Raw genomic sequence first — 15614 nt, forward strand, 5'->3', positions numbered from 1 at the left:
ACGTAAGGAAGAACAGCAGCTGTTATGTAAAGCCATTTTTCTTAGGCTTTAATACATAAGAAAAATATCCTTGTGTTTGTTCCTGCCTCCCTGGGGAACCCAATTTTCAATGTTCCACAGCAAAGTGTGTAACTGCAGCAGCTTTGCCAGCAGCCAGTCCAAACCCTCATTACTCACTGCCCCACTCAGACAAAAACTGGGTGACTGTTGATCTCTGCTATTACAGGTGATTGTGGCATTAGTCAGCCAGCAACTGCAGCTCCAGATACAAAAACAACATTTCTATCCTTTTGTCTTCAAGAACATCATCAAGATCTTTCCCCATAAGCCTCTAGTAACCTGTGGCAGAACAAGAATTGGATTTAACTGGAAGATCTGCTTGATGATTTTCACTGCTTGGGAATTTAACTAGCAAAACGTCTGCATTGATGTTGCAATGAACAGTTACCATTTCACTGCATGCTTCACAGGTCAACAAAATGTCTAATTGTAAAGGGAAAGAGCTATTGCTTGTTATTTCAAATGTTAAGAACCCCAGGGTTGTCATTAATTCTGGAAGGAAAAATCCAAATAATATGGCATTTTCTGGATTCTGGAGATCGCCAAGTGCTTGTGTTATTTTCTCATTTCATTCCCTGTGTACAAAACAAAATGCTATGTGCTAGTGACTCACAAATCTGTCAGTTTGGTGGTAGTTAGACAATAAAGCCTGACAGAGTAAGGCCAATATTTAGCATAACAGTGATAATAACAGCTGAAGACCAAACCAAGCCTCTTTTAATGGTCAATTCTAATTGGAAAATAAATAAACCCTACACATCAGCCCTGTACAATTGAGTATATTCACTTGTGGAACCCAGTCATGTAGGAATATCAGAACGGTCACACCTCATGGGATTACTCAGCTGCCTGGTCCATCATTTGGGTGCAGACAGATACCAATGTCTCATGCTCTGAAAAAGCATAAACATTTGACATCTACATATTGGAAAGTAGTTTCAGATACCTGTGATTCAATTAGTTTCTGAACCATAAGTGATTATTATGTGCTTCCTGCATGAAAAATTTTCTTCTGTTAGTTGCACAGGCTCATCACAGTTACTAGAATGTGAAATAGAATCTGACTCATGCACTGCATAAAGGCTGATTAATGAGCTTCTGAATACAAAGTCCATCCTGTTGAAGTTGCCTGAACCACACAGAACAAATCCAATGGTTTGGGTCCAGGCAAAGCAGTCAGTAAGACTGGTACAGCAACAGTTCAGAATTAGCCTAGGGTAAATAATGACCCTGGAACAAGATGAACCGGGGTACTACTAAACTTTGCCAACAGTTTCAATTTGGGTGGCATGGTCAATACCAAAGTTTGAACTATTAAATTAGAAGCACCAGATAAACCCAACGATTCAGGAAGAAAAAAGAAAATAATGGAAAGAAATGCAGTCCCACACAGTGCAAAGTTCAATCATGGGGACCAACAGCAAGAATTTCAGACAACAGGTAAGACATATTCAACCTGAAACAACAGAGCAGAATAAAGATCTGGATATAATATTCAGTCACTGGATGAATGTCACTGTTAAAACAAACCCTGAGCAACCAACCAAAACCACCCTCCAACAGCCAGAGGCCAAAACCATGCATAATATCCTTTCATATGGAGAAAAACAATGTATGTCCAGACAGCAATGGTAAGGGACATTTTCTGGTATCCTGTATCCATCTTGGCTATCTGTTTTCAAGAAAAAATAATTAAAATCAGATCTGGTAGTGCCAAGAGATCACATAATCACAGAATACCAGGTTGGAAGGGACCTCAAGGATCATCCAGTCCAACCTTTCTTAGCAGAAGCACAGTCCAGACAAGATGGCCCAGAACCATATCCAGCTGGACAGGAAATGTTCAAGAGACTGTAAGGCCTTCTATGATAAACTGTATGACAAGAAATTGCAAGACATTGATCTACCTAATTTTAGGAAGCAATAGGATATACTTGTGAAAAGAAAATGGTTGCTTGCAATAGCACAGAAATCCAAAGATTTCTCTCTTTCCCATGAGCAGATTTCATCTGTGATTCACTAATCATTTTGATTTAAAAGGTCCCTCTTCAGAAATGGGTAACATTTTAATTAAATATTTGAAAACTTGCTGAATTATTGTAATTGCAATTTAAAAGCTATGAATTAGGAAGGTAAAAGCTTTTAACTACTCCCTAGACATCTTTTCCTTTTTCATAAAGCTGACTGTCAGTGAAGTGTTCAGCAGTATTCCCTCGTTAAAGCTGAGTAGTGCAGCTGATTCTGGCTGATGTTATCCAGCACGTCTCAGCTGCCAGGCAGAACACAGGCCAGTGACAGCCAAAAGCAGATCCTCCCTGTAATCAATTTGTTCATCTGTATCATACACACGGATGGAGATTCGCACTTCAGCTCTCCCACAGAAAAGCATTAATTTAATCCAAAAGCATCCTCATCGTCAGCTTAGATGTTAAATAGCAGAGAGAAGGCTGCAACAGCCTCCAATACTCCATTCCGCTACCCCAGCATGGATCCCCACTGTATTCCTGAGCAGCTCCCGATAGAAAACAGCATCAGTCTGCCAACCTGAGACGTAGCAAAGCACCAGAGCAGAAAGGGCTTAAGGAAAAGGCAGGGAAAGCCATGTTGCCTTTAGAGCTATGTGTGGACTGTAAACTTCAACGGTGAAAGAGCTTGCACAGCTAGGTCTGCATTCCCTGACCATGATCCACCCATTACATCCACTGTAATGGGAGAAAGAGCCAAACCAAAACCTTGGTCTAGGAGAAGGCAGTCTGTGGACTTCAGGAGAAACTCGAGTGCACTGCCCATCCCCATCTCTTCTGTAGAAGGGACCAGTATTTTCTTTCTGGTTTTATCATTAGTCTGCTCTGGCTTTAAGTTTTTCAGGGTGAGGTGATAATTAAATGCAACACTGAGCACTCTGGTTGCTAATTCTGAGCTACCTATCCAGTCTCCAATAGAACATAAATAGCACTAGCTAAACAATTAATGTTTCAGTTACATGTACTTTTAAGGACATTAATACCCTTAGCATTTTTAAAATCCAGCAATGACTGGAACTGCCATGACAGCTGATTCCTGTAATTATTAGAAATAATTTTGATATGGAAAAGCTTTCTGTATAATAGATAGACTCTATGCTGCAGCAATCGATTTTATTTATTTATCTCATCTATTTATCCAGCTTCTTACACTGATAGCATGTAGAACAGTTTACTTTCTGTCAACATTTTCATTACATTTTTATGAAGAACATCAGGACCAAGTTAAAACAATAAATTATCTAAAAGGTATAATATTAAACCAGTGTTCAGGTTTGGGATACTATTTATTTAATATGACTGCCATAAATACAACTTCTCAGCAACCAAAATGGCTCTAATGGCTCTGAGGACAAGATCATCTCCTATCTGCAATGGCAGAACTGTTTTACGGTCCATGTTGCTTTGGTAACTTTGCTAGGATGTACCAAAACAGAGCTTTTAACAAAATATCATCTTAAACACGAAGTTTCCTATATGCTCTGCAATATAAAATATTTCTCTTCAACAAATACAGACATTTTCTTTTTACAGCTAGTTTATTAACCTGACCTTGTAAAATAAACACTCCACATGTGTTTTGTACAATAGCAGCTGTGGAGACACAGACACTGCAGAAATGATCATGCTGGTTTAGAAGGCTTTTTAGCTCCACTGCTACCAGTGACCCTTTCCTGGGGGGTACCCTTGTAAGTCACCTGAGATGAAGGATAAAGTGATCTTTCTTTCTAACAGCTCACCTGAGTTTGTTGAAATGACCTCCGCTTGCAGCTTGAAAAAAGGTCAATTTGCTCTTCACTAAAGCAGCTTTCCTCTGCAAGAACCCTCCTGAGTGCTTCTGAGAGCAGGGACAGCTCAACAAGTTGGGACTCACTGGTAGGGTCAAATGAGTAGGAATAATTCTTTGCCTTCACTACAACATGTTTGTTGCAAAGTAATGAGTTGGGCTTTGGTCACTGACTCTGTTTAAGCCTGCCATAAATCAGGAGCCTCTTCTCAAGAGTTTTCTCCTACATGTGATTTAAATCTGCCTCACACCCCATTTGACAGTCTTGGAGGCCAATGTTGCACTGCTTGAGGATAATAAATAATGGACCAAAACCAGAGAGATAATGGCAGCTCAGTTGCTGATACAAGTCTGCAATTCACTGTAATTCACATGTTCACCACCCACCTTTGCCTACTAAAACATGGCTGGGAGCAATGGAAAGTTGTCTTTGGAGACGTTTCCCCTGCCAAGCAGACTGCAACCTCACCACTGTCCCATTAATCAAGTTTCAAATCCCATCTTTTCTTCCTGCCTGTTTCAGTTCTCCAATGATGAGGTTATTTTTTAGGTTGATGCTGACTAGATTATAAATATATCCAAGGGCTGTCCCATTGTATTCAGTAAGATGGAACAACAGGCTCTCCACACGCATATGGGCATAAACTCACCAAGGGCCAAACTGATAAATACTGTAGGGCCTCTGTCCTGCTTGGCCCTGGCAAGGTGAGACCTGCTAATTCAGCCCTAGTCCTGCTGCCAGTGAGTCTGAGATTCTCTGGGCAGCAAGACAGCTCAACCACCAACCTCAAAATATCAATACCGTGATTGGTATGAAGTAATCCTGGGCTACACATATACTACCATGACTGCTGTATTCAAGGATTCCTGCTCTGGAAGGCAAAACTCTTCTGCTGTTTCCCAGTTGCACAGATCATACAAGGCAGTCTATTACATTAAGATCAATTCATCTGAAAGCGTTGGGAGTCTCTCAAAGCAATCCAGATTCACAAGCTTTTTATACACAAGGGTGCTCATCATCCAGTTGCCGGACTTCTGCATCATCTTCATATGTCCTACCACTACCTGAAACATCCGGTCCATGTTGGTATCTTTAAACCTAAAAATGCCTTAAATATCAGGGCAACTATATTTGTGTGAGCCAGGCCGACTCTAATATTAACCTATTGATTCACAAATTTAAAACACCACCTTTAATTTTAATTTTAAACCTGCAACCTTTTCAAAGAATTTCTGAAGGGACACAGCACCCTGCAGACACTTTCTTCTCTATTCTAGGAGAAAGTGAAGTTAACACAGTGTATTTTCTAGTCAAAGGACTACTCTAATAATGGATTTATCAACACTGGGACCAACATCTCCCCCATGAGATTTGCCCTGATTCCATATCAGATTATTAAATAAATGGAGGGCACAGATAGAACAGGTTTAGGGCATCTACACAGCAAGACAGGTGATTTCCAGATTCAGAGCTGGTTCAGTTCAGAACCAGCCAGGTATTTTATTATTCACCATTTTTGCTATTATTATTTACAGAAGAGATTTCAACTTATCCATTTACCAGCATGTCATATCTGCCCTCTGCCTTTCTCAGTAGGAATTATCTTGTATGTGCACAGTTGGCTACAGAGCTTGTATGTGTCTCATCCTCACCTAATCATTAAGGCTCAACAAAAGGTGAACACCGTAATTACGGAAGAGCTGACAGAACGTTTGAAAAGCAACAGTAATGAATAGCAGCAAGTGTACAATTTGAGTGATTAAAACTGTGGCATTCATCACCTAACAAAATGAGAGTAAAATAAAATAGGGAAGAAAAACCTGAAAGAAGTCAAACAGGAACTGGAAGTTGATTCTTTAGGATGCTAATAAAAATAATTCATACTCTAGAAGATTCAGGCACGTTATTCTCACTGACGCTCACACTACACTGCAAGTCCTCAACTCAAAAAGCCTCATCAGTTTTGCATATTCAAGACAGCTAATGAACAAATGGACCATGTGCCTTTTTAATATCATATTTCAAAGGTCTGAACTGAAGAGGTGCTGCGTTTCTGTCTCAAAGGATACCCTGTTCAAGGTGAATGTTAAGAGAATGATGGTTAAAGAGAATTACAATGCATGTTAGTTGACAACAAAGAACAACACAGAAGGCTTCTGCTTCTTCCCTATTTACTTGTGATTACACCCCCCATCCACCCCAAGTTCAAATTTTTCAGTAATTACCATGAAGTAATCATCTGTCATTCCTTGTCCAGAGCTCTCCATCTAGAATAAAGCACTCTCTGTTTCTATGACCCCTGTACCAATCAATGAATTCTTAAGACCTCTCTTCTCCAGTTCCCCAGCCACACACTACCTGGAGACATGGACCTTGCAGGAAAAAACTGGCAGGGAAATGGGAAGATTTTTGAATACTGCTCATGCAAGAAATGCACAAATTACAGTGTGAAACTGTGCTGGTGAAGAACTTTATACCATACAAATATCTTCCTCTTCCATGAGTTTAATGGATGGTTTAGTTTCTGTCAAGAAGACAAGACACTGCTGTGTGGCTATAAAAGCCACTGCAAAGCAATCATGGTAAAAGGCTAATAATTTTTTATAACCCTGGATAAACATCTCTGCCTGTATTTCACCAGGCTTAAGGGAAAGGATCATACATTGCAAATATCCAAACAGGAGCTCACAGTTCTTACAATGCTCCCATATTAAATATCTTCTCCCATCTATTCCCACTCCACTACCAAAGGCTGGCTGGGGTCCCATGTACAGCTTATCAAGACAGGTTCTGTTACACTTTACAATTAGAAAAGGTGCTATTGAAGTATGAGGAGTATCAGCCTTTATGGTACCCACACAGCCATAAAACACACCCTACAGCCTTACTCATCAATATCCTTGAGTGCCCTACTGTGACTTGTGTTGCCATTATTGGTGTAGAGCCCTTCAGGGGGCTCAAAAGCTGGAATGTTAATATGCCATAGGGAAAACCAAGAAAAGAAAAGAGCACTGGAGAAAGGTAAGGTGAGTGCAGCAAGTGCCCTAATAACTTCAGCAGAAGGCAGGCAATTCCAGAATGTCCTGATGCTGATACATACACTTAAGTCTTCCCACTGCAGTGTTTTGTAACTCAAAGAAAGAGAAAACAGGAAGCTCTAAATTGGCCAATCTTCTGCTTTGCAATTTACAAATCCATAACAGCTACTAGAAAAGACTGTGGAAAACGGGGACGGTGCAGAGGTGGTATGTGCTAGTCTATTAAAAAATCAAAGCTCTGCCTAAAGTTGAAGCAGTAAAATTGTTCTTTTGAAAGATTAACCTGTAATTGAAATATTCAACATCATTTCTGTTTGCTGCTTCTAAACATGAAATTACATGTTCTGCTAAGAAGCCCAGGAAAATCGACCCATATTAACCCCAGAATCAGAGAAATAATATAACACTTTGTTTTCATTGTGGTTCTTCCTAAAGGGAAGAGGAGAATTAATTTTTTTTTATTTTAAATTTTTAAATTACAAACTGGCTTTGCTAAGACCCCAGGGAAGCTGAAATATCAAGCTAATCTAAGTTAGACATCTTGAAAGATCTGCTCCTGAATCATCATCTCCTAAGCACAAAATGAAGTACATCAAAGATCTGGAGATTTGTGATACCCCAGAGCTGCTTCCCTGACACTCCAGTTAATGCAAAGAAGGTTAAAAGTATTCCCTGTCTGTCAGTAATTAGGAGACCCCTGTCATTTATCTCTGATTTCTCTCTTACCCATATCCCAACACCTGTTGCCTCCTAAATGCCATCTACTAATAACTTTATAGACTTCATGTGACCTTTGAGCACAGAACTTTGAGCTTCTGGAAAATGACCTTCTTTATTATATTTAATGGAAATGAAGTGAGTTGATTTGTAGCAACTGCCCAAGAATCTATCTTTGTTCTTATGGACTCATTTTTGCCACTTATACCACTTGGTATACCACTAAAGGAATAATGGACATATATGAGAAGAACTAGTGTTTTCTGCAGCAACTGGAACTACTAGAAATGAAATCTTTTATCTTCCAATTAAGGGATGGAACAAATAAACTCCCTACATTTCACATTATGTAAATCAGATCACTTGTACAGCCTTAACCCTCAACACTCCATAACTCATGTGACTGTGCATTAGGGTCCCATCTGCAGACCTGAAAGACTCTTCTCTTATCAGCAAACCAGCAGAGATGACCCAGCAGGAACTAGCCCATGAAAACAGTCACACGAAACAAAGGGATCAGTCACACAACTTGGATTTGTATGATGGCCACCATACCAGTTGGAAAGAGCTATTTCAACTGTGACATACATCTTGGTAATGAAAGCATGAACCATTAGAAATTAAATATTTTGGTGAAATAAAGAATTACTACAGCTGAGTGGTTCTGAAGTTAGTAAATAAAAGTAATAGCTAGCTCTGTGAGTTTGGAAGTGCAAAGAACACCTTCAGCCTTCAATAATGACATAATGAACTGGCTCTCACTAAGGAAACATTCAGGTTACGTTTTCTTAAATGCTCTGAGATTGATTTCTGTTTTTCCTTTCAGTGTTAAATAATAATGTGTCAATATTTTCTAATAGTTTGTCTAAGAATGAAAATGGGGCACAGCCAGACCTTGGACAAGTACACTTCATCCCTAATGATGAAGAAATGTGAAGGGGAGAGAAGTCGAAAGAACATTTCTGTTTGTACTTAGAATTTGAGTATCCAACAGGATTTTTAGGTAGAAGAAGGCTACAGGATCAGGTGTTTTTCAAGCCCTGTAGTTTGCACACTGTGACTTTAGTTCTCACTCTCAAAAGAATATAGAGTCAGAATTAAAAAACTGTGATTCAGGAAGTTCTTAAAAACTAGACCAAACATCAGAGTACCTGTGATTCAAGTAAAGTATATACCATGCTGGACTGAGTGTCCAAGATTATCACTTCATTTAACAAGGATAGTTCTGAATGCTAGAAATGGCAAGAACTGAGTTTCTGTCTCCAAGTCAGAGCACAACTGTGCCTGCCATGGGAAGCTGTGGTCACCCCTCACGCAGTTTCACTGCTGAATGAAGTCAGCATCTATTTTCCAAGGGGAAACATTCTGTTCCTCCCTCCCCTGTCAGCAGATTATTTGCATCTCTCAGACACTCAAGTTGGAAAGCAGTATTAAATACTTGCAGAATGTGAGACAATTTCTTACCATAGCCAAAGGGAGAACTCCTACGAGGTCTTTCTGGCTTACATAGATCTTGGAGATTCCTAGGTCAGATGTTGTATCTCCAGGATATTCTACCTGCCATGTGATGAGCTGGGTCCCAGGCAGGTCAGTTAGGTCTTCAATTTCAAAGTCAATCTGCATGATTTCAGAGGAAGGGCCATCCGCACTGCGAGAAAGAAAGAATAAGAAATGTTCCATTCACATGACTGATAAGGCAGCAATATAATTACTTTTATATTACTAAAACATTGGATTAAAGCTCTTCCAAAGAGAGGATTTGGTGGGATGATGGATTTAATAATGAATAAACCATTTGCACTTAAGTTTTCAGAGTATTTCTCACACATTCAAGTGACTTAGTAACACTATGACATGGATGGGTAACCACTGCTCCATTTCACAGGTGGAGAAACAAAAACAGATCAAGGTAAAGCTAAGACTAAAGCTACAGCCTAAAAACACTGACTCCAAGGCTTTCCTTTAACAAGCACATTGTATTTCCTCCCTGTTATAGCAACACATGAGCAAATCTAAAGGGAGTCACTCCTTCAAATGGGAAATCACTGCATTGAAAGCATTTTCTGCTTTTTAAAGAGAGAGACACAGAAGAGAGGTCAAAGCTCAGGATGGGGTCCGTGAACCAGGGCAGCAGGCAGCAGAGGGTTGGAAAACTTGGAATTCATTTTCAGCTCTACTGATACCTTGCTGTGAATGTTTGTCTGAAGCTCCTTTTGTCCTTTGCTAAACTAGGAGGTACAGATAATTGAGCCTGTTGCAGAACAGGAGAGTTACAAAACTGGATTGTTTAATATTGGCCAATACTGCCAGGATCCTTGAGTAAAAAACATTCGAAGAGAACAAAGACTTACGAGATGTGATTCCCCAGGATACTCTGGCAACATCAGGATAACTAATACCTTATCAATGCTACTTTGTCTTTACATGCTGTCCTTCCTAAGGATACATGGTTCACATAAGTGAATATGACAAAGCAGAAATGTAGAGGGAAAACTGGAGTGAGGTTTATTGGTACAAGTCCTGCAAAGCTTGTTATAAAATGAGCTACTGTACAGAAAGCAATGCAGTGACGTTTCTGCTGTGTATCTTGGCAAGGTGAGCTCCATAGTCTAGTGGCATTTATAGAGAAAAGAAAATACTCAATTTACTGCAAAGTTGTTGAGGAAAGCAGAATTTTGTAGCAGTACAGAAATCCAGGGGACACTGAGAATGACAGTGCATTTACCTGTGAAGCACTGAATGGAATGGATCTTCAGTGCTTGTGTGGAGGGGAAAGAGTAGAATTTCTTTCTGTGGGATAATATTCAAGGGGAAAGGACAGCACAGCACTGAAGGGTCACAGGCCACTTATGCTGGAGAGTGCCACTAGAAGGATTAAGAATTACAGCAACTGATTAAAGAATCCCAGAACATGCCCCAAATCCAGTAGGTTTCCTGGCTGCTGTGGAACAAGAGCTATAGGCATATCTTTTTATGCAGAGCAGTTATGACAACAGCCCTGGTTTGGGATTCTTGCCAAAATACTCAGAAATTTTTATCATGCTGGCTAAATGCAACACTTCACCCAAAGCTACTGCTTGAGGGGTTTAATCCCATCATCTTTAAGGTTCAGGTTTTAATGGATGTAGTGAGATCCTGCTATCCTGGATGGAATTTCAAAGGAGCCTCTGTTTCCAAAATGGAACACATTGTGCTGAATTTCTCATTTCTTCATGTCAGGAACATCAAAAAAACCAAAAGAGCACAACTTCTAATCTAGCAGTGAATGCATTCTTAGCTCACACTGACCCAGGTAGGATCAGAAAGTTGTTTTATGCAGCTGTGACTATTGAAACTCAGTTGCTTTAATTGTACAAGCAGAAATGGGCAATGAAATGCCTATAAATACCTGACAGTGATCCTGGTTTGTACAGTATGTTCTATCACAGTTTTTGTGTTTAAAGAACTAACTGAATCTTCATGTAATGAGCCTTGGGTTTGTGATTCTATTCAGGGCGCTTTCCTTTATTGTTGCATAGTCTGTTACTACCAGTCTCTGCCTTTGCAGGATTGGTGCTGTCACCAGGAACGTCTCCTGTGGCAGCAGGAAGGGACTGCTACACAAGATGGGGCTACAGGGCAGAATACCATGGAAAAACAAATGGTTGTCAAAAAAGGCAACCAGCTTAATCTTTTCCAAGGATGTTGGTGATTAGCAGAAAAGGAATAAAGTGATTAGGCACAAGGAAAAAAAGGCAGCAGTGAAAGGCACTGGAAATGAGGAGAGAGAAAAGAAGTACAGTCCTTACATTCCTGGCACAAATCCAGTAACTCCAAAAGAATGGAAATACTTATTTTAATTTCTCCTTCAAAGCAGGTGTTTTAACGTAGCATTTATTGAAGCAAAAAAAAACTCCTCCACTTTGCTACAAATGTGATCTTTACAGAAATTATTTGAACTGCTTCCTCTTAGAAATACCAAATACCTCCAAATGACAAGATTACAAAGCATCTCAAAACCCAGTAAGAATCCTATTATTTTTATGAAAGATTAAAAACTTTTGAAAGCATTGTATGACCTAATATCAGACCCAGACTGTCAGCACCAGGTCAGGAACTTGCGTGTAATTAGTTTATTCATCACTTACTATGATGATCCTTCCATGTGCAAGTCCTATGGATCTGCCCCCAATTTACAGCCTTCCTAAGTAGTATTTAGCAGTTGAAGTATTTCAACAGAGAGGTGTGAAAGTTACCCTTCGGAAAATAGTTTAAAGATGTAAATGGAGAAACTTGGACACCGAGTATTCATGACTAGAGTTCAGTCACAAACAATAGTTGTGCCTTTTCTTCCGAAGTCAAGGCAAATGGTGCAACAGGAATATTTCTATCAGGTAGCCAGCCACTGCTACTTGAAATGATGCACTGCCTAGTCCTCCTGAAGGCAGGCATACACTTCATGGTCACTGTAATGCAACAGCGTGTTCCCATTACCATTTTGCTAATGGTAAAACTATTATTGCTATCCTAAACACTGCAACAGTGTCACTTACAATATGGGAGGCTTCACGATTAGAAAGTGCAGGATGGACAAACTCACAGGTTCACAACAGACTAATCCAAGCTGAGCTGAGCTGAACAGTGGTCAAAGCAAAATGATTTTTGTTAACTAATTTAAAGCCAAATCCTTCACACAGAGCTTTGCTGTTCGTAAACTGTAATGGAATTCACTGCGGTGCAAATAAACTCTCCTTGTGAACACAGCCCTGCTGAGCTGTGTACACACATTTTTAAAGGGTTTCAGCCCAACCTGAAGACAGGGAAGACAGAAAACAAGGAAAACTTCGTTGGAACAGAGTAGCCCAGCCTTTCCTCCTGTCAGCCAGGACAGCACAGGCATGTTCCTACTGTATTTATTAATCTGCTTTTTATTTCTTGTCTAACAAAAGATCAAGTAGCTCTGACAAATTAAGAACAATAGGAAACTCTCTCTTTTCCCTAGGGGAGTGTTTCCTACCCCCCAGAGCCCCTCTGCACTGGGTGTTCTTCTGACACAGCCCTGACTGAGGCAAATGATTTTGGTTTTTAACTTCTCTTCTGCCCTTCCAGCCCATGAGTCCCTCCAACCCCAAGAGGCTGGTGGCAAAGCCCTTGGCCAACTGCTAACACCTCTGCCAGTGGCGAGAAACCTTCTAGAGAAAGAATCAGCCACTCTCTGGGTCTCTAGGGATGCTGTGCCCTGCAAGACACAGTTTTCAAGAGGAGATCCTGTAAAGCCAAGAGAAGCTACTGGATGTTGGCAGTGTTAGGCCATCCAAGTGTCCCATTCCTGATTTCACCCGCTGTGGTATCGGCTTTGATCTTTATACAATCAGATTCTTTCTGAACCTCCTAAAATGACTGGGCATGTAATGTTTCTCATAATATGATGTATAAAGTTTTATCACTGTCTTTAGAAGGCTGTATCAGACACAAGAAGCCTGAAGCCATGAATATGCTAAATGAGACATATCCTAGGAATGTTAATGAAAGAGCCTTCAGAAGAAGAGAGCAAGAAAGTAATCTTTATTCTTTTTTACCTCCACACACATACCCAGGTCTCCAGTACATCTCCTGTATTGAAGGAGTCTGTGGCCTGAGATGCTGTGCAGGCCAAGTTAAGAGGTAGATCAGTAGTTCTCGGAAAAACATTGAAATGTTTCCAGGAATAACTGGAAAAGCTTTCCAGCATGAGAGAGGGGAGACAGCAGCACCCCATGAGGCTTGAGGGAGTTTGTGAAAACCGTTATCCGCATGTTACAGGAGAGAAAATTAAACTGAAAATGACTTTCCCATAAAAAGAGGGATGATTTATACATCACAAAGTGGCATTTCAGAAAGGAATGCATTTAAAAATAAGCAGAAATCTTGGAGTGCATAGATGCTTTGTGAGAAACACCTAAAAATGCAGATGAAAGGGAAAGAGAGCCAGTGTAGAAAATAGCCAAATGACAAAACACAGTTTCAAACTGCTGTCTCACAGTTGAGTCAGCCTTTCCACTTGTATTTAAAGTACTCAGAAAAGGTTCTTGATAACCTTTTAGTTTATCTTCACCAAGAAAAGGTTGCCTGCTACTCTTTGTTGAATCCTTAACAAATACCCACAACTCTTGTTTCACATAATTCAGTGAGGGTTTTTTGTTTCAAGAAGCCTTTACATGAGAGTCAAACTGTTGTGGCAGGGGGACACATTTGCATTCCTCTCCATATTTGCCAGAGACAGCGATGACATCTCTTCTGCATAAACAGGTACTTACAATGCAATAAACTACTTCTGCTTGGCATGTTTGCCAGCATCCTAGAAATTAAATGTATGGGTTATGTAACTAAAAAGTGTGGGATCACAGGCAAGGAGACTATACTACTGACATGTGAGGAATAAAAAGCTCAGAATGTGAAAAGAACACTGTGTTATAGCAGGCCAATTTATTTGGTCTTTTCTTTAATGCTCATCACTACACAATAAGCCGTTGCTTTGGAAATGCTGGTAACTTCTTGCAATTCAGCCAGTGGTCATTCAAAAATGTCTTTGCAAGAGATGATGATGGGTGTACACCTCTTGTGCACATTTAGTCTCCTTTTTATGTGGTGTTTTTTGGTGTATTTTATCTTTAGCAATCAAAATGTGCTCCCTTTTGGTTTCCTACCCTAAACCATGTCTGCTTCAGGCAGGATTTGAACTCCCCAATACAATGTAGGAGGACAAAGCTGGGAAAAGGGGTCCACTACTGACTGCAGTCCTTGGAAGCTTTATGTCTCTCTTGTACCCATAAGCTAAAGGCCCTCAAAATAACCCTACAGGCAAAGAGACATCCTTTATTTTAATGAATCTGTTTGACTTTTCCTTCTGGCTTCTGAGGAAGAGTACACTCAATCAATATTTTCCACCTTTTTTTTAAAAAATAGCTTTTATACAGGACAATTTTTGCAGAATTTCAGTGAGCTATTTTATTCCTACAACTAGGATTTAAGGAAAAATCAAATACAGCAAGATCTGACATTAAGCATAATAAGTTAGCAGCATGATACTGCTTTTCACCAGCTGAGGAGCTGGCTCAGCTCCCGAACATGAGCTCAACACATCCAGTGCTCAGTCTCCCAAATCCATTCAGTAGGTATGGATCTAGCTGGCAAGGCCAGCAGGTTTTCCACCCCTCCTTTGAATTTGAAAATAAAATGCTTAATTTTACCCAAAAAGTTAGAAATTTATTATAGAATCATAGAATCATAAAATAGTTAGGATATTAAAACAAAATCAAAGAATATGGTGCAGCACCTGCACCATGTGTTGCCAATGAAGTAGTATATACATACTCTGCACATCAGTCCCCGGTCCTAGTCTAAGCAAATAATCAAAAGGAAGAAATATTGTGTACAAGACCAGGCATGAAGCGTGGGTCTCTGACCTTTTTTCCAAGGTCAGAAAGGGTATTCAATAAAATCAGTACCTATAGAACCTAACCCACTGCATTACAGCACAGATCATTATTCACCATTGATATAACAAGATAATTTTATTCATTGTCATCTTACTATTAAAAATTCAGTGATAGGTAGGCTAAAAAGTAATTTTTCTTCAGGAATCAGTGTATGAAGTGAACCAACTAGCAAGAAAAATCACCAAAAGTGACTGCTAATCATGTAATAAGATTATTTTTAAGCATGGCTCTATCTCTCTGGAGCATGACATCAGCAGGGCTGGTCGAGAAATATTCACTGAATTATTTATTTGACTTTTTTTTGCTATTTTCAAATGAATTATTCACTATACAATTTTCCAGCTGTTGATAGCACTTTTCCTAAATAGCTCAAACCATTCTAAAGTGGGTAAGAATTAGGAAACCTTTTAATATAATATAAATTTAAAACATAATTTCCCACCAAGTGAGCATTTGAGTTCAGAACTATGATTCTGATCATCTCTTAACATAGTAAATCCACTGATCATTTACCACATCATGCTAAGGGAA

The 15614-nt window shown here is 39.7% G+C and overlaps 1 protein-coding gene across 1 annotated transcript in view; it reads right to left on the minus strand.

Moving 5' to 3' along the window:
- Nucleotides 1–15614, minus strand: part of TMEM132D (transmembrane protein 132D) — a 182248-nt gene that overhangs the window by 81851 nt on the left and 84783 nt on the right. Inside the window, exon 3 of the mRNA XM_034068653.1 lies at nucleotides 9091–9274. Coding sequence (XP_033924544.1) covers nucleotides 9091–9274 — 184 coding nt within the window. The remainder of the gene's footprint in view (nucleotides 1–9090; nucleotides 9275–15614) is intronic.

The sequence above is a fragment of the Melopsittacus undulatus genome, chromosome 12 (assembly GCF_012275295.1).
Source record: "Melopsittacus undulatus isolate bMelUnd1 chromosome 12, bMelUnd1.mat.Z, whole genome shotgun sequence".
Lineage (NCBI taxonomy): Eukaryota > Metazoa > Chordata > Aves > Psittaciformes > Psittaculidae > Melopsittacus > Melopsittacus undulatus.